This window comes from Artibeus jamaicensis, unplaced genomic scaffold, assembly GCF_021234435.1.
Source record: "Artibeus jamaicensis isolate MK-2021 breed Jamaican fruit bat unplaced genomic scaffold, CSHL_Jam_final contig_700, whole genome shotgun sequence".
NCBI lineage: Eukaryota > Metazoa > Chordata > Mammalia > Chiroptera > Phyllostomidae > Artibeus > Artibeus jamaicensis.
Genome location: NW_026521930.1, coordinates 11,166,991 through 11,191,707, shown reverse-complemented (window position 1 = coordinate 11,191,707; position 24,717 = coordinate 11,166,991). Strand labels below are relative to the sequence as shown.

General features: G+C 42.9%; 1 protein-coding gene across 1 annotated transcript in view; it reads right to left on the bottom strand.

Annotated features, from left to right (window-relative positions):
* The window catches only part of ZNF174 (zinc finger protein 174), a 46,238-nt gene extending 22,995 nt beyond the window's left edge, over positions 1 to 23,243 (bottom strand). Inside the window, exons 1-7 of the mRNA XM_053671741.1 lie at positions 22,919 to 23,243; positions 22,712 to 22,826; positions 21,010 to 21,202; positions 19,913 to 20,004; positions 19,288 to 19,414; positions 17,290 to 17,397; positions 16,541 to 17,132 (exon numbers count right to left, since the gene is read on the bottom strand). Coding sequence (XP_053527716.1) covers positions 16,541 to 17,132; positions 17,290 to 17,397; positions 19,288 to 19,414; positions 19,913 to 20,004; positions 21,010 to 21,202; positions 22,712 to 22,720 — 1,121 coding nt within the window. The 5' untranslated portion in view covers positions 22,721 to 22,826; positions 22,919 to 23,243. The remainder of the gene's footprint in view (positions 1 to 16,540; positions 17,133 to 17,289; positions 17,398 to 19,287; positions 19,415 to 19,912; positions 20,005 to 21,009; positions 21,203 to 22,711; positions 22,827 to 22,918) is intronic.
* Between the last annotated feature and the right edge of the window lie 1,474 nt (positions 23,244 to 24,717).

Sequence of the window (24,717 nt, the reverse complement as noted above, 5' to 3'; positions counted from 1 at the left end):
AGGTGAGTTAGGGTTGACATTTTTGGTTTCTTGAAGTTCCCATTTCACCTTGCACTGGCTCTCACTCTAAAACTCATTCTTCCCCAGAGATATTAGACTTTTATGTGGCCCATTGAGCTTTTCCTGTATTGTTTTCTTATTCCATCCACCCTGATATCTTCACATGACTGCTTACCTACCGCATCCTTCTCTCAGAGACCTGGCCACCCTTGCCTTCCTTTGCCTCTGACCTGATGACTATGGTGCTATCTCTGCCCCACCCCAAGGCTAGAGCAGTGCTATTCTATCAGTAGCCGCAGACCCCAGTGTTATCACAGGGGCCAGTCATGTGTGAGGACTGAATTGTATCCCTTTGTCAGGAAAGACAGACACACCTTGGTCCCATACAGAAGGCCCTCTCCGCTGGGGTGTTACGTAGAAGGATGGCAAATATCTTGCTAGGTAAGGATCTGCATTCTCTCTAGGTCTGGAGTGGAAGTGCTCAGTTGTTCAGAGAGAAAGAGAGAGTCCGAAAGAATCTGAGAAGGGAGGAGACAAAGGCAGTGGGGAGTCTGTTAGGTAAAGGAAAAGAATGAAAATATTGAAAGTAGGCAAGAGAAATAAAGAAAAAGAAGACAGAGAAAGGAAGACCCGGACAGAGACACACACAGAAAGGGAGACACAGAGAGGACACAGAGACTGAAAGGAACAGAAAGTAACGGAGTCAGAGGTCTCATGACAGGGATGGCTGGCACATGTGAACGGTGAGCAAGAGCTAGGGAGGGGCGTGAGAAGGAAAGCAGTGGGGACAGAGAGTGTGAGGAGGTCAGTGGCAAGATGGGGAGAAAAGACAGGAGGAGAAACACAGAACAGGAGACAGAAATCAGTGAGGCATAGACTGCAATGAACAGATGAAAGATGAACGAACATGTGCTCACACACAGAGCTCTGATATCCTCAGTGACAGGAGATTAACAAAAATAACCCAACCATGAGAGTCCAATTCTATGCCCAGGTCCTTCAAGAGGCACCAAGAGCCCTTTGTCATTCTCAGGACTGATCACTTCCCTTCCTCTTGTCAGTTCTGCCCCATAGGGGCTGCTCCTCTTCAGAGAAGCCTCCCTGACAATCAGAGTCAGACACTCTCTGCAGCTGCCTTTGGCCTTGATAACTCCTCCCTGCTTCTTTACATGCAGGGTTTCCCATTCATGGTCTGAATGTCATCTCTGGGCTGAATCAGAGTAAACACACAGAGACCCAGATATTCACTGCTGCAGAGTGAAGAAAAATTCTGAGTTTCCACTGAGAACTGTGAGTCACAACTGAGACTGGAGTTGAAGCCCAGGAGACACTAGAAAAGGGGGAAGAGAAAAATAAAGAGTGATGCACAACAGCCAGACTTGGTGTATGGAAAAGTAGCAGGTGTACCCTTGGCCACTAATGAAACCAGGACTTTCCTGTCTCTTTTTAGAGAGCCTTGGATTTTATAAGAAACTCCAGTGTAGCAGCAGAGCCATCAGCTATATGGGGAAGTGGCTGAGCTCTTCTGTGAACATTTTCCAGAAGTGGGTGGAAGTAGGCAGAAGTGTCCTGTGATCAGCTCTTCTCTTCTCTGAATCTTTGCTTCCCTCCAAGACTCACCTGTTCACCAGATCCTCTTATGTGACCACACCCCCTTTAGGGATTCCCACCACTGTGGAGACAGGCAAGCACTGCCCTGAGGGAAAACGAGTGGGATTCAGGATAATTAAAGAGAAATAAAAAGGGCAGCTTTAGTAAATACACTACAGTCTTTCTCAGTTGGACAGGATGGTTTGTTTGTCTTCTGCGTGATGGTAGTCAGTTCTGGCATAGTTTTAGAAGCTTGTATGCTGGGCTGCTAGAAAGCAGGCATTGAGGTATCCAGTCCTTTCTGATCTGACCTCTGTGTTCTTTGTCCTCTGGTGCAGGTATGCACAGGGGCAATGAGAACAAGACACTCCTGGCCACTCTCAGTAACTGTGTTTCATAACTCCAGAGCCATTAGTAAACTGCAGGCTGTGGGGGAATAAAACCAGGAGCAGGGTTTCCTGGGGACCCCAGAGCAGTGTCACACCAAGTTCAAAAGCCTACAGTCAGGTTACTGCAAAGTGAGGATAAGTCAGGTGCCTGAGCCGTGTATCTTTCATGAAAAATAGATGCCCTTTCAAGCTCCTCTGCATCTCCTGTGGCAAGTGATGCTGTTTCTGGACAAGAGGAAGTGACTTGGAGTCTGGAAAGCTGAGTCAGCAGAACAGGGAGTCCACAGAGGTTGGAGAAGGTACTGCTGTGAATGGTATAGCCAGGGATGAAAAGGACTTCAGAGTTCCTGGCCAGGAAGTTAGGGGAGCTGACCTGCCAGTCCTCTTTCCAAACAGATTGTAAGACTCTTGGTTCTGATGGTCAAAGGATGGGAAAGTACACTTAGAAAGGGCTGTTTCTGCTCCTGGCCTTGTCTTCTTGATGAGTAACATGCACAGGTCAGAGAGCTTTGGTTTTTATGCATTTTAAGGATGATTTCCCTTGCATTTTAGAGCCCTGATTTTGCATTTGCTGGTCCCTTTCAGAGTCCACAACATTTTTTCTCATACAGTTGCACTTCCTTTGCTTCCCTACATTGCCCAGTTAGGCCTCCAGCCCAGACTCTTTCTGCTTCCCTCCTTTCATAACCTAAGTCTGTGCTTGCCAAGTGTTCAGAAATGCTTTATTCTTCTTTGAGTTGCCCAAACTTGCAGTGGCCGATTAAGATTCAGCTCCCAGAAGCTAAGCCATCAACAATTGTGAACACACCTATAGACAGATAGACAGTTGACACAGAGCTCCACTCTTTGCTTCAGTTTTGTCATCATGTCAGAACATGCAGAAACTTACAGAATAAGAATAAAGCAGGGAGATGTCCAGTATATTTACCAGTGACCACAGATTTGGAGCTAAAAAGTACAGTATTACAACTGGAAAATAAAATTTAGGTTTTTCCTAAGCAGAAGACTGAGGCACACGAAGAATTCCAATTAGGTATTTCTTCTTTACTGTAGTTTAATTGTAACTCTTTCCTCATTCCATTGTTTTCTTTGTCCAGAGTCCAGTGTAATTTTATTCTTTCAGGTTTTAAGATGAAGAATGGGGTTTCAAAAAAGAATCTGAAATCGGATGATTCAGAAGAAGTAGAAATGAACACAGCTTCACAGAGAAAATCTAGTGCAGAAGTCTTTTTGCCATTGAGCTAAAAATGTGGGAGGCTGAGCCGATGTCAAGAAAGCAACATAGACATTGTCCAGGGGAGAGTGAGGAGACAGCCCCATCCCAGGAGAGGATGAGTCACCAAAGACTCTAGATTGAGGAGAAGCCTTGGACACGTCTGTTGTGTGGGAGAAAATGCTCTCAGAGTTCTCCCTCCTCTTATCACCAATCAGCCCCTGAACTGAAAAAAGCTTCCAAATGTCACAGATGTGGGGAACACTTTAGCTGAGGTTCTTATCTTCTTCGACATCAGAGACTCCACACATGAGAGGAGCCTCACATGTGCAGTGAGTGTGGGCAAGGATCCAGTGAGTGCTGCAACCTCACTGCTTGCCTGAGGACTCACACAGGGGAGAGACCATACCAGGGTGGGGAATGTGGGAAAAGCTTCAACCAGAGCTCCAGCTTTATTGTCCACCAAATGATCCACACTGGGGGGAAGCCTTATCAGTGTTCCATCTGTGGGAAAAGACTCAACAACAGTTCCTAGTTTGGTACTCACTGGTGAGTCCACACTATGGAGCGACTGTATGAATGTTCCCAGTGTAGGAAAGGCTTCAGTGACAGATCCAACTTGACTGCTCCCCAGAAAATCCACAGTGGGGAAAAGACATACAAGTGCCTTCAGCTTGAGAGAAGCTTCACTGAGATCTCTGTCCTCACCCTGCACTGGGATACACATTACAGATTTATATCAGATGAAGGAAGAGATGTGCAGTGTTTGTGGAAAACCAATTGCATCAACTCTGTGTTCCTTAGAGCTTCGTGTGTTTCTTAGAGCTTCCTTCTGCTGTGGAGAGTTCTACTAGCCAGTCCCTGGCTTAGCAGTTCTTAGAGATCCTGATAACTGGATCTCAAGAACCATGTCCAGAAATAGAATCAGCCTACAAAAGTAGAACTCCTTCTGTTTCTGCCTGCAACTTCACGGTCTTGTCTCACTGTGGATTTCCATTTTGCTTTGTAGGGAAGAAGGCTCTAAGACCCATAATAATCCCTGCCAGGAAACTAGAGTATTCTTGTTCTGAACAAAGAACTCGTGCATAGTGGCCTGAGAACTGTTTCTGGTCTGTGTCAGAGAAGAAATTCTCCCCCACCTGCTGGGAAGCACATCTAGAATTTTAACAGCTTGGTTCTATTCTAAAGCAATAATTGACCTCTAGGCATTTACTGTTTTATACTACTGCTGCCTTCAAGGCAGATCACTACTCTGCAATGAAGTCACCACCTAAAAGGGAACAAAGGGAAGGAAAGACAGGTTAAGCCATTTGGGCAATACTAAATCTAAGCAACCTGATCTTATAGCAAGTGCAATACTTAGTTTGTAAGATTTCTCATTTTACCATCACCCTCAACCCAGTTTCTGGTTTCTTCTCTATTACACAGGTTTTACAAGTTTATAAGCACTGCTATTTATGATGAAAGTAAAGGCATTTCTCCTTCCACTTCCTTGGCTTTGGGTTGTAGTTTTCTCAATTAGAAACTTTATACTCATTGAAGCCTGCTGGATCCTGATAGGGGTCTAAGAATAGAACATGCTTCAGGGCAGTAGGACATATAGAGACCGAATACAGGGCAGAAAATGGGGAAAGGAGGAATAGAATTGGATGGGAAGGGTTTGAACTGTCACCAAGAATGGAGATCATAGACATAAGGAAAATGCAGGGACTGCATGGGATTCTGACTGCAGATGAAAGGAAGGCTGGGTGGGTATGAATGGCAGTAGAAGCAACATCAAAACTTGCCAATTTAGAACAAGGCATAAATATTTAAGCTGTTGTGAAATACCCATGCATTTAAAGTGGCAGATAGTTGGCACATTGTCCACGGTCGTTGGCTTGTGCACTTGAGCTATTAGTACCTTAGCTAAGCTGTGGTGAGAAGTAAGAGTGACATGGTCTCAGCCTTTCTAAGAAATTAAAGATGGGCAAAGAAGAAGGCATATTCTACCTCAAAGAAAAAGAAGGAGAAGCAAATGCAGGACAGAAGGGTATACTTCAGTGTTTCCCCAGTTTGAGCCTTGCTGGTGCCACCACATGTTCCCCTGCATACAGCCTCCTTGAGCATGGCCCTTATGACAAGCTTTGCAGGCCAGTTCCCAGTGTCACACACTTACCTCTACTTTACACAGAGGCAAAAAGGAACATCTTCCAAAATCCTTGGCAAGGACAAAGAGTTGGGCTTGAATATGACCTGTTTGGGACAGCCTGACTTCATTGGAGATTCTTGGTGAGGAAGGGAATAGCCCATGGGATAGTTATATTATTGAAGGGCTTTGGATATGAACTCCAAGAAGTTAGAATTTATAAATGAGCAGAGACAGTGAAAGTAAATGAAAATGCTAAGGAAATACCTACTCACTGAGGCCTCACTGTCAGTATTCTCCCACTCATGGGTTTGCATTGGACAGGGAAACTGTGATGCTATTGTTGACCTCCTTAAAGTTTTAGGTTTCCTCTACCCATCAAATTTCTTTATTCTTGAGTATACTAGACAGAAAAAGGAACACAATACTGGAACTCATAATCCTTGCCCATGAACTATTTTGGATGGTCTGGAGTAGACAGGTAAGAATTGGAGAATTCATTCATTGAAGGAATATTTGATTGGTACCAGGTATTGTAGTAGGAGTTAGATACACGGCAGTGAACAAAGACACCATCTTCTAGAAACATCCTCAGTGGACCTAACAGAGGTACCAGTACCAACCAGGCAGCACCACCTAGCCACCAATCCCCCAGGATTTGAATGTCAGCTAAGCAGGGCCTCTCTTCCAACCTTCCAAGTTCTTATACACACAAACTTTTTCTTGTATTCTCCCAATCCCATGTATGGTAGCTGCTGCCTATGGTTATGATTTCTGTTACCTTACTGTCTACCTCCCATTGCCCAGTACAGCCTGTTACTGCACTACCCACTTGAGAATGAACTTGAAGTGGGTAGCACCCCAAAGTCTACAGAGTTCTTCAGATATGTAACATTGCCCTCTTGGTTCAGTTTAGCCCTTCAGAGTTTCATTAAATAGCCAAGTCCCCCCCCCGCTGCCCCCCAGAAACTAACTAGCAGGGCTCCTAATATGGTTTCTTTACCTCCTTCCTTCACTGAAACATTTCTACTAATTGAACAAAGTTTTCAATTGACACTATTCCTTTTTTCCAAGGATTCCTAACCATTTCCCATAGACTGGATCAGATATTCTCACTACAATACAGAGAAATGTAGGGCAAAGCCTATTGATCGACACCCTTTTCACACATCTATTGTGGTTCCTCAGCCTAGGGTGGTAGATTGGTGGTCACAGCCAACACAAGGGCTGGGCCTCTAAAATCTCCTTACACAACTTTCCTTTCCTCTTGCCACCTCTTCTATGCCTCTCCTGTAAGGGGACTGCCTTACCAGTCAGTTTAGGAACAGCCTGCAACTTACATTATCCTAAACCATAGTGCCCATTTTATTGCTCAATTCACCATGAGTGGATCCTCATTTTCACTATGATCAGGTCCAGCCTCCTTGCAGTCCTGTTGCTCATCCTTGGCTTGGCTTCTGGATGGAAACAAGAGAAAGACTGACCACTCTTTACTTGTGGAGAACATAGGATACTAGCAAGGAGTCTCGCCACTCCCTGTAGTAGAGTACTTAGCCTGAAAAATTTTGAAGATGTGGCTGCCCTACTCTGGCGTCTGGAGGAAGCTGTGCTCCTGAAGCTGCTTAGGCAATCCCCATTCATTTGGTCATTCTAGTGGCACCTATCAAGTTTTTTCATAAATTTGGGATTACTGAGAATTGCAATTTAAGTCTGGGTTTCCTGGTAGCTCCAGTCCATACCTGCTATCTATGTTAAATGACTTGCATAGTGACTGGAGTAAAAGATCAGGATTTTAACATGGGTCAAGTCAATTTGAAAATTTTTAATTACTTGTCTCTCACATTCAACAGTCTTTCTAGCTAACAATTTCTATGCAACCTCAGAGCAGAGACCTTACGTTGCATGTTAATGTCACCAGGGCAGTATTGTTATGATGTATATTTATAAGATTAATGTCTATCATCCCCTAAAAAGAATGCAAGGTTCTTAAAGAGCAGGGAATTTGATTTGTTCATTGTGGAATCACAGGATCTCAAATAGTGTGTGATGCAAAATAAATATTTAGCAAATGAATGAGAGGGTGAAAATATATGAGAGGCCTGATGAATCAACAGCATATCAAGAATTTAAGCATTTTAAAGAATATCAAAGGATAGTAAAAATGATCATTGGCTCTGACACTGTCTCTGGTCTAATTTCACTATTTTCATTCTAGGGCAGGATTTCTTAACCTGGGCACTATTGTTTGGGGCTGGATAGGTCTTTGTTGGGAGTGGGAGGCTGCATGTGTGTTCTGTGCATTCTGGGTGATTTAGCTGCATCCTTGGCCTCCTTCCCATAGATGGCATTAGCATCCCCCAGTAGTGACAACAGTTACCTCCAGACATCACCAAAGGTCTTTGAGGCACAAAATTGCCCCTGGTTGAGAAGCCCTTGTCTAGGAACATAACATTAGATCAGGCTGGTACAGGAGTCTTGCATCTGTCCACCTGGTCTTCCTACAGAGCAGATCTGGACTTCTTGACTTTTTACATATCTAATCCAATTGTATAACTACTCTGCCCAAAAACCTTCAAGACCTTCTATTGCCACTGAAATAAGTCAGGATCTCAAGCTTTCAAAACTCTCTCTGGCATTCAAGGTTCAACCTATCTCAGTCTCATTGCCCATTACCCTATAAACATCCTATAATCTAGCACAGGTGACCTGGTCCCAGGTCCTGGAACAGTCTCTGTGCTTTCCAGTCTTAGTGCTCTTGCCCACTAAACTTTTCCTGCCCAGAATACTCTTTGCCCAGGGCTGATTCATTCTATTTACACTGAACACAAGAGGCTCCCAGTTGTTATTCCTCCCAAACAGGTAAGAAAGGGTACCTAAGCCTATGCATTAGAAATGTAGAAATAAGTAAAAAATTTAAGTTCTCAAGGAGAACACCATCAAAGAAGGTAAGAAAACCACAAGATGAGGGCTGCTAACACCACCACCACTGCCTTCTTGAAACCTAATTCTTTGTACTCCTTGGGTCTGCCTGTAAATCTCTCTCAGGGCACCTTACTTCCTGCCACCTAGTACCAGAATTTTTCTGGTGGGTTTATCTATTCAACCAGATTTGGAGCTCTCTGAGGGCAAGTGGTATGCCTGAATTTTCTGTGTCTCCACTGCCCAGCACAAGGGTGCACAAGGACGCAGTAGGGCCTTAGTGAATGAGTGTTTTATTAGAGTGAATCTCAAGGGCAAGGGCTCACAGCCTTTCAAAGGAGTTGTCAGCTGGGAACTGAACAGCAGGGCCCTAGTGGGCACCAGGGCCGACAGGCTGTATTCCCTCACCTTCTGAGAGTGGAAAGTGGTGCCAGTTCAGCGTCACTCTGAGGGAAAGGAATGAGTAGAGGGCTGAGCCACAGCAATAAGGGGCCACTCTGTCAATAAAAAACAAGCTCACATTACCACATCACCATACAGGCAAAGTTTTCCAAAATGGAAGATCAGAATCTTCCACAGGGCAAGTCAGGACTTTTAGAAGGCCAGTTGCATGAGGGAGGCTTAAGTCTGAAGAGGTTCAGGTCACAGAAACACTGCATAGACCACCTCTCCCACTCGTTTCCACTTCCCCACCTGTTTCCACCTTCCTCTCATTGACAGCGCTCCTGGCCAAAGTGTGGACAGCCTCCACAAAGGGCCACTGAGACCAAAACCGCTGCTGAGACTGGTCAGCCCTCAGTCTGGGTGTTTGTTAATATCTTTTATTAGTTTATTGGTGTTCTGGTTGCAGAATGCTTCCACTTCTGTACTTGGATAGGTCCTTAGACTACTCCTAGCTGGGCTCACACTGAGTTACAGGTGCAACAATAATGAAATAAATGTAATGCTTTTGTGCTTATCACAGTTCTAAACATGTACATACTAACACATCCTCACATCTTTTATGATGGCAGTATTATAATTTCCACCCTCCAAACAAGGAACCTGACACAAAATTTAAGTGTCTAATGTCAAAAGTGAGGCTAAAACTTGTAACTAACCCAATGTTTTATCCCCTGTTCTTATTAATATTACATAGGTGCCACAAAAACATTCACACTTAAAAATAAAGTCTTGTAGCCCTGGCTGGTGTGGTTCAGTGGACTGAGTGCAGGCCAGTAAACCAAAGGGTTGCTGGTCCAATTCCAGGTCAGGGCACATGACTGGGTTGTGGGCCAGGTCCGCAGTAGGTGGTGAATGAGAGGCAACCACCCATCAATGTTTCTCTCCCTCTCTTTCTCCCTCCCTTGCCCTCTAAAAATAAATAAATAAAATCTTAAAAACAAATATAAAGTCTCGCCATCTCTTACCTAAAAAATTGCACTCCCTCTTAGAGGAAATGAATACTAGTGTATAGCTCTTTCTGGACCTTAATCTGTAATTTTGCCCATTTACTGTATCTTCAAGTTTTCATTTCAATATAGTTACCTCATCTCTAAAAAACAAACAAACAAACAACCCTGCTCAGTTGGCTGTTCTCCAATATACCAAAAAGTCACAGGTTCAATTCCTGGTCAGGGCACATACCTAGATTGTGTGTTTGATCCCTAGCTGGGCATGTACAGAAAGCATGATGTTTCTCTCGCACATTAATGTTTCTCTTTCTCTTTTCCTCTTTCTAAAATCAATAAACATACCACTCAGTCTATCCATTAAGTATCCAGCCATGTAATGTGAAAAATAGGACATTTATTTAAGAAAATACAAGGTACAGGAAACATTGTATGTATGTATGTTTCCTCACTCCTTCAAAGTAGGCACCTTGGGACCTCACACAGGTCTCCCAATTGCCATCAGCTGTCTTGTTGTATTTTCCTGAATCTAATCGACAATCTGAAATATCTTCCCTTTCAAAGATGATTTTAGTTTTGGAAAAAGGCAAAAGTTGCAGGGCGCCAAATCTGGGCTGAGTCACCTGTGTCATTTGCTGTGTTGCCAAAAAACTCTGCATAAGAAGTGATGCATGAGTGGGCACATTGTCATGATGAAGCTGCCAATCACCAGTTGCTCATAGCTATGACCATTTTCATCGTATTGCATCTGTCAACTGACAAAGAACATTGAGGTCGTACTTCTTATTAACTGTTTGGCCTGGAGAAGCATACTTGTGATGGACAACACTTTCCCAATCGAACAGTTAACATGGTTTTGATCTTGTGACTTTTACTGCACATTCTTTGGGCATGGAGAGCCAAGTGACTCCCACTGGGATGACTGGGCCTTTGTTTCCAGATCATAGCCATTGACCCACGATTTACCTCTGGTTATGACCTTTTTGAGGAAATCAGGTTCACCAGTATTCAGTTTGAACAAAGTCATTAGCAACTGCTGCATGATGTTCCTTTTGCTCTGGTACCAGAAGACACGGAACAAATTTTGCCACAGCATATTTCGTGCCAAGATCCTGTGTCAAATTCTCAGACACAGTAGTTTTTGGAATTTCCGGATCAGCTTCTCCTTGTTGTTCTTGCACTATCTGTGGCCAATCTTTTGTTGACTGCAGCCCATACATGTTCAACATTCTCAGGTGTTCTGCTTATTGCAGGCCTTCCAGACATGGATCACTTTCAATGTATTTGCAGCTATCTTTGAAGCATTTGTGCCACACTTTCATTTGTGCTGCACTCATTGTATGTATCATCCTAAAAAGCCTTCTGAATCATTCAGTAGTTTCCACAGAGTAATGTTCAATCTTAATGCAAAATCTGATGCAGATTCGTTGCTCTACTCAGTCATTTTGAATGTGATGGCCACACACTATACATGCTCACTCAACAGTATTTACCACCTCCACTGACTAGTACAGTAAAGTCGTCATTGTTTGTGCCTGAGCATTCCCGTCTACTCTCCTTGGCTGCCAGGTTACACCAAGGTTGTACAAACTGTTCTCATTGTATTAACAAAGGCTGGACTTCTCCCGAACAGATCTCATATTCTTGGGTGAGGATTTTAAAAAATTATTTAAAAAGAAAACAACTCCTGCATTAAGGCATGTACTGTAACATATTCAATCTACAATCATTTCCTTCTCATTTTTTCCATACTTACCTGAGGACATTTTTTCATTGCTTCCAGAGAGGAAGGAAGAGAGAAAAACATTGAAGTGAGACACATTGATTGGCTGCTTTCTATACATGTGGGATTGGGGATTCAATCCATAGCCTTTTGGCTATGGGACAATGCTCCACCCAAGCCTCAGTGGCCAGGGCATAATTTCCCTTTTAATATGACACACACTTTCCTTAATTTTCATGTGTGTTAGTCTACATTGTGATATTCTATATATATTCAAGAGGGAGCTAAAGGATTAGGTTGTGCAGTATGAAAAAAAGAGTAATGGAAGTTTCTACATGGTCTCTGTCTTTATTCTGCCCTCCTTCATCCCTCAATAATTTCTGAAGACTCTTCTTTGCACAGTGAAGGCAAAGTAGTCCATCAGGATATAAGTGGCAGGAGGTGAAAAGTGAAATAGACTGATACACCTCTGTAGGTTATATATTCCATCTTTGATTAAGTGTAACACTGAGCAACTTAATCTAAGCATACCTATATGGATTATCTACTTTGACCTTTACAACATACCTGATAGCTATTATATTCATCTTACTGATGGTAAAACAGTATTAGAAAGATCCACTACTATAGTTGCAGAATACAATGAAATGTTCAAATGTCTTGGGTCTTAGTTTCATGAACTTTCTAGAGTATCTTGCTGCCTCCCTATTCAGAGGGCAAGGTAACTAGATGGCTATATTGACAGGAAAGAAAGTTAGCAGAGTCTGATTGTGAAAAGCAAGGGCTTCTAGTTCCAGCCAAGATAAAGATGTAGGTAGAAATCCTTCGCTTCCTCATACAACAAAAAGGTTAACAACCAATCTAAAAACAGTATACAGCCAGAAGTGCCAGAAAATCAAACTGCATGAAACTCCGACAACCAAGGAATTAAAGAAACAGTCAACCAGACCAACCAGACAGAGAGAAACCACGCAAGGTGGTGGACCCTGTGGGCGGGGCTTCCTGAAAGGACCTGCAACAAGGTGGGGGCTGGCAGAACAGGAAACTGTGACTCAGAGCTGACTGTGGACTACAGCGGGGAGTTGCCACAGTGGGAGAAACTCCCAGCCTCATACAAGAATGCATTGGAAAGTAAAGCTAGAGCCAAGCAGGCAGGGTGCATTGTTCCCTCTCTGACCCCTCCCCCATAGGCAGCACAGCAGCACTGCAAAGAGGGTTGCCCTGCCCCAGTGAATACCAAAGGCCCCACCCACCCCCTTACAACCTAACAGGTGGGCCAAGTCAAAGAAATATGGCCCAAATGAATGAACAGAGCAAAACTCCAGAAAGAGAGCTTAGCAACGAGGAGATCACCAACCTATCTGATGGAGAGTTTAAAGGCCTGGTAATCAAAATGCTCCCAGAACTGATTGAGCTTGGTTGAAAAATGAAATAACAAATGAAAGATACCCAAAATGAAATAAAGCAAAATATTCAGGGAACCAACAGTGACAGGAAGAAAACCAGGACTCAAAGCAATGATTTGGAACAAAAGGGAGAAATAAACATCAAACCAGAACAGAGTAAAGAAACAAGAATTTTTTATAAAATGAAGAGAGGCTTAGGAACCTCTGGGACAACTTTAAACTTCCAATATCCAAATTATAGGGGTGCAAGAAGAACAAGAGCAAGAAACTGAAAACTTACTTGAACAAATAATGAAGAACTTCCCCAATCTGGCAAAGGAAATAGACTTCCAAGAAGTCCAGGAAGCCCAGAGAGTCCCAAAGAAGTTGGGCCCAAAGAGGAACACACCAAGGCACATCATCGTTAAGTTACCCAAGATTAAAAATAGAGAATCTTAAAAGCAGTAAGAGGAAAGGAGACAGTCACCTACAAAGGAGTTCCCATCAGACTGTCAGCTGATTTCTCAAAAGAAACCTTACAGGCAAGAAGGGGCTAGAAAGAAGTATTTGAAGTCATGAAAGGCAAGGACCTACATCCAAGATTGCTCTATCCAGCAAAGCTTTCATTTAGAATGGAAGGGCAGATAAGTGCTTCCCAGATAAGGTCAAGTTGAAGGAGTTTATCATCACTAAGCCCTTATTATATGAAATGTTAAAGGGACTTATCTAAGAAATTGAAGATCGAAAACTATAAACAGTAAAATGACAACAAGCTCACAACTATCAACAACTGAACCTCAAAAAAAAAAAAGAAAAACAATGAAAACAAAAACTAAGCAAACAACTAGAACAGGAACAGAATCAGAGAAATGGACATCACATAGAGGGTTTTCAGTAGGGAGGTACAGGGAGTAAGAAGCATAATTAGTAGGCATAAAATAGATGGAGAGAGGTTAAGAATGGTGTAAGAAACAGAACTCTAAGAACTTATATGTACAACCCATGGACATGAACTAAGTTGGGGGAAATGCTAGAGGGCTGGGGGGTGGAGGGTGGGATAAAGGGGGAAAACTGTAATAGCATAATCAATACAATATACTTTTAAAAAAGATTCATTGTATTCCAATTAACTGACAGGGGAAAAAAACCCAGATATTTGTTAAGTATCTAATGCCTGCTGTTTCCCACCTCTGCTCAGAGATCAATAACTCAATTCAAACTATGTAATCTTAGGAAAAGGAAGGGGATAAAAAATGGATGTTTTCCCAAAACAGATATATTCATTAAGAGCAAAGTTTTCAACTCTGGCTACTAATTAAAATCAACCAAGAAAAAAAAAGAAAGAAAAGGGCTTCTCTGTTAGCCCTATTCATGTGCCTCCTCAGCCACCTAGAAACTTCTTCAGTGCACCCTTAAATTCTTTGTTCCTCAGGCTGTAGATGAGAGCGGAGTATGCATCTGACTATAAGAACAGGATAAGGATAAGGAACTTGTTCTGATTAAGAAAATACTGTTCTTAGGCCAGATTTAATCAGATGTGACTGTGTGAAAGAGTAGTCCACCACCACCGGGAAATTTCTGGTTCCAAATCCTTTCCTTCTCTCTGCCCTTAGCTGTACAGTTCCTTGGCTAGCTATGGCAGTGTGGCCACAGGTGACTAGGGTCAAGTCCAAAGAGACCAGGAAGATTACTGTGGTCACTAAGACCTTGAACTTTTTTAAACAGGCCAGGTTATGCTGCAAAAACACACAACACCAACATTTCTGTGCTTATACACCAAGTTCACTCATTCCTACAAAGCCCATTGTAGGTCTTGGAACTCTCCAAAACAGCTGTCCTGCCAAGTGGGGGGACACAGCATTCCAGACTGGTTTGATTTCATGGTTCCTCTCTCTGTATGTGCTTCCATGACTGAGGCTGGGAGAGAGCACTACAGAGTCTTGCACCAACAGATAAATGCTTCACACCAGAGTCTTACAACTCATTGACCAAAACGACCTGATGACCCTAACTGCAAAGAGCAGAACATAATCATTCTCATTTTTACTGTTCACCAGAATAAAAGCTGCACAAGGGTATGCATTTGTTGTTTTCTCGTTTACTACTATATCCTTGGTCTAGAATACCAGTGCCTGGGTCCTCCTCAAATTGAATGAATAGCGATAAGGAACTTGGTCTAAGTACTGTTCTTAGGCTAGAAAAACATAATAGGGCCTCATCAAACCAAATGAATGAAGAGTCCCAGGAAAAAAATCCACATGCATCTTGGGAGAAGAGAGAGAGTCCTAGGAGTCTAAGGCTGAGGCTTTCAGGTAAGAGCAATGCAGACTACAGAGATTCATAGCTGCCACTGATCTCACCACCAGGTGATACCCTCAGCATAACCCTCATCGCCAGGGCTCAGCTCCTGAAAGGAGCTGCAAGAGCCACAAATGCATCTGCTCCTTAAATGTAGTCAGTCTGCCCAACCTATGTGGGAAGCAGGGAAAAGTGAAAGAAGTGCACATTGAGTATTTACTCCATCTACTATTGGTTTTCTTTCTTCAATCCCTGTAATCTCCATATCAACTGAGGTGACTGTTTTCTCTCTTTCACAGAAATTGGAGACTTGAGTGTTTCAATAACCAATCAAAAACAGGAATGTTTCACAAGCTAGAAATAGATATGGTACAGTCTAACTCCCAAACATGACTCTTTCCTTATTCTTAAAAACATACAAAAGCCAGCCCTGGCAGGTGGGTCAGTTGGATGGACAGTCAAAAGGTCACAGGTTCAATTCCCAGTCAGAGCACATACCTAGGTTGTAGGTTTGATCCCCAGTTGGGGTGCATAAAGGAAACAACCCATTAATGTTTCTCTCTCACTCCTCCTCCCCTTTCCTCTATCTCTAAAATCGATAAATATATCCTTGGGTAAGAATTTTTTTAAAGCCAAATTAATAAGGAAACAACAAAACCCTGAGAAGTTGATCCTGAACTCCAATTAATTTTCTTTTGGGCCTTGGGAAAATGCCTTTATGACTGTTTTATCCTATTGACTTTGTGAGGGAAGGAAACAGTTTATTGTGTTATTGCAGAAAATTCTTCTTTACATCTAATACATATTCCATGGCTAAAAATTCCAACCTATTTCCATAGATCTCATTAGAAATGTTTTCCTTTTTCAAACACCACCAATGAGAGGTATAAGATATTATCAGTTATCTGGTAGATTCCCTACTGGTGGAAGTAAATGTGATTTCATTACAAAAAAAATTGTGCTAATGGGATTCAAAAGCTAAGTAGCTAAAAAGTTCAAGAAACTCATGTGGTGTCCAATGACAGGAGAGAGGAAGAAAATCCAATTTCGTTCTTAGAAAACTTTACATTACACTTCATCTGTATCCTATAATATTATTGAAATTGATAATACTACTACCCTAAAGTCATGGTATGCAGTAACACAAGGACGTTATTGATTTTGTTTCAAAAAACCATGCTATGGATGTTTTTCCTCATTCAGAATGTTCTTTAAACACCTTCTTGCTAAGAAACTCCCTGAAGGTTTAAGTAAAAACAGTAAATAATATGACTACTAACACATTCCCTGCAGAGTCCACCTTGATTCCTCTCTGTGAAACATTTATATACCCAAATTTTCCACTGATGAAAAATTTTCATGCTTCATAAATTTGCATTTTTCATAAAATACAAGTTTAGGGTCAAGCTCCACTCAGTAAAATTCTTCAGACTAAGGACACTGGACAATGTACTTTCTGGTGTAAGGTTTGAATGCACACTGAAGATTCTTGTGCATAGGCTACAAGTGGGTTCTCCGGTGTTTAATAAGGTGAGAGTTCTGACTGAATTTTTTTCCACATTCATAACATGTAAAGGGCTTCTCTCCAGTGTGAGTTCTTTGGTGTGTGTGGAGATTTGAAGTTTGACCAAAGCTCTTCCCACACCATGAACATTTATATGGTTTTAATCCTTGATGTGATGTGAAGTGCTTATTAAGATCTGAACTCCATCTAAACCTCTTATCACACTGTGTGCATTTATACGGTTTCTCTTCAGTGTGAATTCTTTGGTGCTTAATAAGGTCAGAGCTAACTCTGAAGCTTTTCCCACATTCCTGGCATTTAAAAGACTTCTCTGCTGCACGCTCTTTCTTGTGACGATCCATAAGTGTCAGCAGCTCTTGTCTCCAGGCCGAAAGTTTCTCTCTTTCCTTCACTGAAAAATCTTGGTGCCATTTCCCCACCCTGTGCATTTCACCATGATTTTCTTTGATTGGTGTTTCCTGGAGAACTTTTACTCTGTTCATTTTTGAAATGATGTCTCCTGGTGTTTGCATTTCTAAATCAGGAAGGCACATAGATTGATGATTCTCAGCATCATTTTTGAGCTTTAATCCTGTTGAAATAATCATAAAAATCAACCAACTATAAGGCAGAGCAAGAAAATCTCAGGAACAGAGATAAAAATTCAATGATCACTTGATTTTAAAATATAGATAAATAGAATCTTTAAGTTCTTGCAAAGGTTCCTATGAAGGCACACATGTACTTACCTACAGGCAGCTCTCCAGGACTGTCCACGAACTCGGTGGATCCCTGAACCCAGGACTCTTTTCCTTGCTCTAGAAAGATCACTTTAGGTTTGAGGTGTACAAACATGGCTGTGAAATGAAAAAACTGAGGTCAAGACTGCTAACTTAACGATGTCCACTAATTATAGACTATTTCAGGAACAGCAAGACACGCTTTTACAGTTTGTTACCTCAAATGGTTAAATGGATAGACTCACACATCAGGTATTAGCTTTACACTATACTGCATTTGTAAGTGAACATGCAAAGTGTAGATTAAGAAATAAACCTAGCTTGCATTGACTGGGAGGGTCAGGTGGTTGAGTATTTCCTGTGCACCAGGGGGTTATGAATTTAATCACCAGTCAGGGCATATGCCTGGATTGTGGATTTGATTTGCAGTCAGGGTGCATGCAAGAGGTGACCAATTGATGTTTCTCTCTCTCTTTCTCCCTTTCTCTTTCTCTAAAAATCAATAAACATACACTTGGGTGAAGAAAAATAAGAAATAAACCTAGCTTGATCAATGAAAAGGTCATAGGGTATAGGAATCTCATGCATATTCCCCATTTCCTGACACCAATAACTCCACACCTGACCCCGCTTGAATAGAACTCCAGAGATTTCAGGGAATACAGGCTGGTCCTATTAACTCTTTAGGGCTCACCCTGAATAAGACCTGGTTAGTAGCACCAATGTGAAGGTCAGTGGGTAGGAAATCATATGAATAAGTGACTCCTGTCATAATTATACTAACTTTTTATTTAGCAGCTGAGCACACCAGACACTAGACTAGTATTCGTACCACTTCTATAGCTCATTGCTTCACATCCTGTTGGATGAAACAGACCAGAATCACTTAGTGGACTTTTTGTAACTACGAATCAGCAAATATAGGAAGTATTCATCATCCAGTCTTCCAACATGTGAAGTGAGTGCCTATGGTATGCTGGACACTCTTTAAACTAGGGATATAGTGATACATAGCTGCATCTCAGAGAACTTATCTCCTAGTGGGACAGTGAGACAATCAAACATCAATAATCCAATGAAATGTCGAGAAGAAGCTAAAGCAGGGTAAGAGAGCATTTAAGATTCTGCTTCTCTGAAGCTATTTGAGATAAGGCTGTGTGGAAGGCCTCTTTGAGAATGTGATATTTGAGCAGACCTAAAGATGAGAGTTTTTCCATGTGGCAGAAAAAGTGTGCCAGGTAGAGGAAAGAAAGCACAAAATAGAAATTAGCATGGCAACTTCCAACAACAGCAATAAGACTGCTATGGCTAAAGAGAACTGAGGCACTAGTGTCAGGAGTTGAAGGCAAAGAGGTAATAGAGGCCAGATCTAGAGGGTTTTAGAAACCTCGGTAAAGAGGGCTGATTTTATTCTGAATGGATGAGAAGTCATCATAAGGTTTTGAAACAGGGAAATGTTATGATCTGGGCAGGTTTTAAAAGACTCTGGCTGCTGTGTAGAAAATAAACTATGGGAAGGCAAGACTGATGGCAGGAAGGGCCAGTTAGAAGGCTACTGAAGTATAACTGGTTAGAGATGGCTTAGGTTTGGATATTAATGGCACAAAAGGATGAGACGTGGCTGAACTCAGACTATACTGTGAGTGTAGAATCCAAAGGACTAGTGATGCATTAGTAGTGGGATATGACAGCACTAACAGAGTAAACAATATTTGTCTTGCTGAGCAACTGGGTGAACTGAGGTGCCCTTTACTGAGTAGAGAAAGATATGAGAAGAGCAGGTTTGTGGGGGAAGAGGGAGAAGAGATCAAGAATTCTGTGCAGCATAAGGAATGTGTACTTGCAAAAAGCTCCCAAGAGATCTGCATTCACCTTTCCCCTACCCACACCATCAAGTTGTGAACCAATAAGCTACTGAAACAGACTCTCTCCCAGCAGTGCATTCCCAGTAAGTAAAACAAGACAAACTACTCAACTTCTACACAAAGGGAAGGGGAGAACCTTTACCTAGAAAGATGAGTGTCTCATAGTTTTCCTGCATTACATCACTGTAGAGAGCCTTCTGATTGGGATCCAGTAACTCCCATTCTTCCTGGGAAAAATACACAGCCACTTCTTCAAATGTCAACAAGCTCTAAGGAAGAGAATGGGCTTTAGTTTAGTACTGGCCACTCCAGAAGCAGCCCTCACACCCAGCCCATGAACAGCATGATAGGCCAAAGAAATTAACAGCACACTAAAAAATTTATTTTAATATTTTGACTTTAGAAAGAGAGAGGAAGGGAGAAAGAGAGAAACACTGATTTGTTGCTCCACCTAGTTATGCACTCACTGGTTGCATCTCGTATGTGTCCTGACCAGGGATGAAACCCACAACCTTGGTATACTGGGATGACACTCTAACCAACTGAACTACTTTGGCCAAAGCCCAGCATCTGTTTTGTTTTGTTTTTTGTTTGTTTTAATTGAGAAGGCAGAAAGGAAGGAGGCAAGGAATCAGCAAACAGCCTGGGAGGTGTCCACTTCCCCGGGGAGAACATTTGGGCTAATATGCCTCTGAGCACCTGCTGGGCAGTGTGGGTCACGGGCAGCAGGGAAAGGCAGCCCTAAACAGCTGGAAAGCACAGCTCACCTGAGATTCAGGCAAGAAGAGCTCAGGTGCCACTGTCCAATCTTTGGTGTTTGTCTGCTCAGGAAAGTCTTGGGTCTGGTGAACAGGCACTGCTATGGGTAGAAAAGAGCCATAAGAAATTTCTTGCACTTTTGCTCTGGCCAGGTAGTTCAGTTGTTTAAAAGCATCATCCTGATATGCCAAAATTGTGGGTTTGGTTTCTGGTCAGGGCACATACAAGAATCAACCAATGAGGCATAAATAACTGGAAAAACATCTCAATGTCTCTCTCTCTCTCTCTCTCTGAAAATCAATGAATAAAAATTTAAAAGAAAAAATAAATTTCCTCCACTTCTATGCACATCCTGAGCTCCCTTCTGAAATATAGAAGATCTTGACTCTTCCAGTAAATGGGAAACATTTACAAGCATGTGTGGTGTCCATAAATGGCCTTATCATTGTTAATGAGAACTCAGTATCTGTCAAGCCCCAGAACAGGTTCCCTAGTTTTCAAAAGAAAAATTAATAAAACAAAACCCCTTATTTTCCTCTCATAAGACAAATAGTTCTGAGTTAAAGAAAAATGCAATAGATTTGAAAATGAAACATTCACAACTCCAGTGCAGAGCAGACGTATTGTTTATCATTTATTATTTTTCTGATACATGACTTGAGAGAGAGAGGAAGGGAGAAGGGGAGAGAGAGGAACATCGACTTGTTCCACCTCTTTATATATTCATTGGTTGCTTTTTGTATGTGCCCTGACCTGGGACTGAACCCACAACTTTGGCATATCGGACAGCACTCTAACAAACTGAGCTACCCAGCCAGGGCTCCTTGCCACTTTTCTAAGGAACAGTGTTCATGGTGTTATTTCCAGGGTTCTCTGGTTTGGGTATTTCTGTAGCTTACGCCAACCCCCACCTTCACCCACATCTTGTCTATTCTAAGGCCATCTATCTGTATGGCAGGGAAGGGGGAGAAGAAGAGGATCATAATTGCTACCACAGCTGTACTTGCATATGCACAGAGCTAGGTGCCCAAAAAATGCTCACAATGTTCTGGCCGAACAAATTACTATCACAGTTCCCAACAGAAACTATCATGCAGCTCCTTACCCCTCTCACACACAGGCTCAGTTTCTTTATGAGTACTCCTGCTCAGCTGTTGTAGATCCTGATATGCACTCCAAATTTCTTCATCCTGGGACCTGCCTGCTGGCTGGGCCTCTGCTGGCTTCAGTTTGAAGCCTGAGGTCTCTGCTGTTTCTCCCAAGAGCACTGCCTCCTTTCCCAGCACATGGACTGCAACCTAGAAATAATTCCCATCCTTGTTACCAGACTTACTTTAGGCTTGGGGGCTTGTGGTAGAGGGAGGAAACACACAGAGTCCAGATTATGGGAAGGGTGAGACACTAAAGGAAGTGACAAAGAGACTTGAAAAAATGGGCCACCAATTTTCCACAAAATCTGGAAAATTTAGGATAAAAGGAAAAAAGATGTGGCTATTGCCAGCCCTTCAACACAGTAGGCCCCGCCCCTCTGCACAGAGCCCAGCTCAGACCACTAGCAGGGTGGTGCAGACTGCCTGTTCGAATCCTGTCTTGAAAGCCTTTCTCTGTTCACTTGGATCCCTGCTGCAGTGATTTCTTGTCTTATACTTTTTTAAAAAGATTAAAATTTTTGATTCTCCTATCAACTATATTTTCTTCATTACCAGGGAAGGCTTTTACTGAGAATGTAGATAAAATGAAGAAAGGGGGAGGACATATTCTGGCTCCAACCTCCCTCCAGATGATTTTGACACTTAACATGTGTCTGGCCCTGAGTTCTACACAGGAGGCTGAAAGCCAGTTGAAGCGCTGCCACCTGCCCAAAGGCGTATAAAGGATTCCCACTCACTAGCAGCGCCAAGGATTATCGAGGGAAGGTGTCAGAGGGCAGTGGAGGCTCTTGACCATGGTATGGAGGACACTATCCTTCAGCCATTCTGTTGGCATTTCCACATCTTTGTTTCTCTTTTTCCTTTCTCATTATCTTCTCTCCCCTTTGTCTCTAAGTGTACTCCATTTTTTGTTCTCCCCCTTACTCTCTAACCCCTTGTTGCCCTTTATTTGTTTCTAATGACTTAAGACCCATCCTGTAGGTCAAACCAGACTAAGCTTATTACCCTCAATACACACTGCCCTAAAAAGGGAAAAAAGCAACTCTTTCTCTAAGACCATGGAAGTCTCTGTCAGGGTCTATGGAATCTGTGGAATGACTATTGCTGTATGTCTGTGGTTTCTTGTCCTACCTTAAATGGCCTAAAGAAACAATAATAGATCACTGACCTAACTCATCTTATTTTTAAATTAAGTGCCCCCATATCCCATATATCCACCTTCATCCTATTTCATTGTTACACATCAGGAATTTTTCTTCTCACCCCATTTCTCATTTAGCAAATTTACGCTGTGAGTGGGCTACCAAGGCCACAGCCTCCTCAATGCTCTGTGGGTGGTTCTGCTTTATCTGGGGTTTGACATCCCTGGGCAGAATGGTCAGGAACTGCTCTAGTACCAGTGCAGTTTCCAAGATTTGCTCTTTTGAGTAGAACTCTGGCCTCAGTACAATTCTTGAAGTTGGCCAAGGCTCTCACAGGGTCCACCTGCTTTGTGATAGTGGAAGCTCTGAAAGTGCTGGCAAGAGCTCTCCAGTTGAGGCCAACCACGTGTGCACTGTATTTCTTACCCTGAGTGGAACTCTCTGTCACAGGTCCCTTAGTCTCCCACAGAGCCCTGACCTAAGAATTCTAATACTCTGCCACCTTCGGACCTACCGTCATCATACTGCTCTGGAACAGTCTGCTCCTGTGTTGGACATACCACCAGCACCACCTTTGAGAACTGAGGCCCAGTCTTGTCTGGAACAAAAAGAATCTTCTTCCTAAGTCTCTGAGGACAGAAAAAAACGTGCAGCTCGATAAGAAAGTCCCAAGAACTGTACTACTCACTACTTATTATAAGAAAATGAAGAAAAGACATACTGTCTTGCCTTTCCTTGAACAATCAGCTGCCAGGCTGTCTCTCCTTTGTTTCAACTGAACTACAGCACAGTTCACTGAAGACAACTGCCAACTGATGACGACTCTGCGTTGAAAAAAATCACGAAATGTTGGTGGGAGAACCCTGGCTGGGTGGCTCAGTTCGAGTGTCCTCCCGATACACCAAGGTGGTGGGTCTGATATCTGGTTAAGGCACACACAAAAACCAACCAATGATGCATAAATGAGTAGGACAAATTAATGCTTCTCTCAACCTCTCTCCCTTCCTCGCTCTTAAAAAAAAAAAAAAAAAAAAGAAAAGGCTTGTTGAAAGGTGAGAAAACTGGCACCCACTGGCTCCAAAGTTTGGGGATTTTCCAAAGAATTCACTGATGTATGTCCTATCTCAGTTTCCCCATGTCAAAAGAAAATTAGAACACTCTGAGTTTTTCTTACATTTTAACTATCATCCTAGTCTTCTGTTTTTAGTAAGGGTACAACTTCTATGACCCTTCACCCTCTCCTGATAATGGAAGCCTTCACTTCCTGGACATTTGAGACTCTCCTTTTCGTGTATCAGTATGAGCGCTGAAACAATACAGTAGAAGGAAAGTAATTAGGGAAAAAGTAGACTTTTCTTCTCAGAAAGCATCCTTCAATTAAGTAGCTAGATGTTCAACATTCTTCTTTGACATGTCTTTGCAATACCTGTGAAGGGCACTACACAGATTTATAACTGTATTTAAATTTTTATGTTTTCTTGAACTAGGAAAAATTACAGCTGACTTTTCTTTACAAAATGTTTATCCAAATATCAAATGGAGAGAGAGAGAGAGAGAGAGAGAGAGAGAGAGAGAGAGAGAGAGAGAGAAAGAATGGGAGCTGGTGACGATTAAGCTGACGCTTCTTCTGACTTTACGTTTCAAGAATCTTTTAGACTTTTACTAAGGGAGGCTAAGGAGAGCGTCATGAGCCTCATTTGGCCATGGTACTCACAAACGGCCGGCTCCTTGCTGCCCACTGAGGTTCAGGAGGCCCGGACATACATCCTACACCTTTGTTATCACTCTGAGGAGAACATGTGATCACTCTAACGCTTAACCGCGGTTCCCTGGCAGTTAACATCGCCCCGAGAAACAAACAAACACGCTAGCGGAGGCCGTAACGCGAACATTTCTTACGGGGAACTGCGAGCCCAGGAGCTATCTGCACCAAGAACAGAAATACTAGCCTTCGGAGATGGAGGTCCAGCCTCGTCCCAGACGGTCTGGCCGCAGGCTCCGGTCCGTCGGCCACGAGAAATGGCCAGCTCGCTTACAGCAACAACCAGCAGCTCAACCGGGATCCGCAGCATTCACCGACCAAGAAGCGACTCCTGTTTACCTCGGACTGCTCAGTTTCTAATAGGCCACACCCTCTTCCTACGTCTCAACTGGAACTCTCGGCGGCCGACGCTCTGGTATCCTAGAACGCCGCCCGCCTAGCCTATGAGCAAACGGTCAGGGCGCAGGTCTACAAGGCGCTCTCGCCGCAGCTGGCCGTCACTGCGTCTGTCCGGTGCTGCGCTAATACTGGAAGCGAAAGTGAGCGCTTCCGGCCAGGATGCGTCGGAGGGAACCGGCCTCCTGCCGCAGTTCCGCCTGGCAGCCTAAGAGTTAATGCCATCGAGTTCCAATCCGCACGCCTAGATTGTCCTCTAAGTGGCTTGGCAGTGGGTGTCACCCTCTCGCGGTCTTCCTATGTGAGCCGTAAAGCAACAGAGTCGTTTAGGTGGAGTGCTCTGAAGGAATGAACTAGGACCT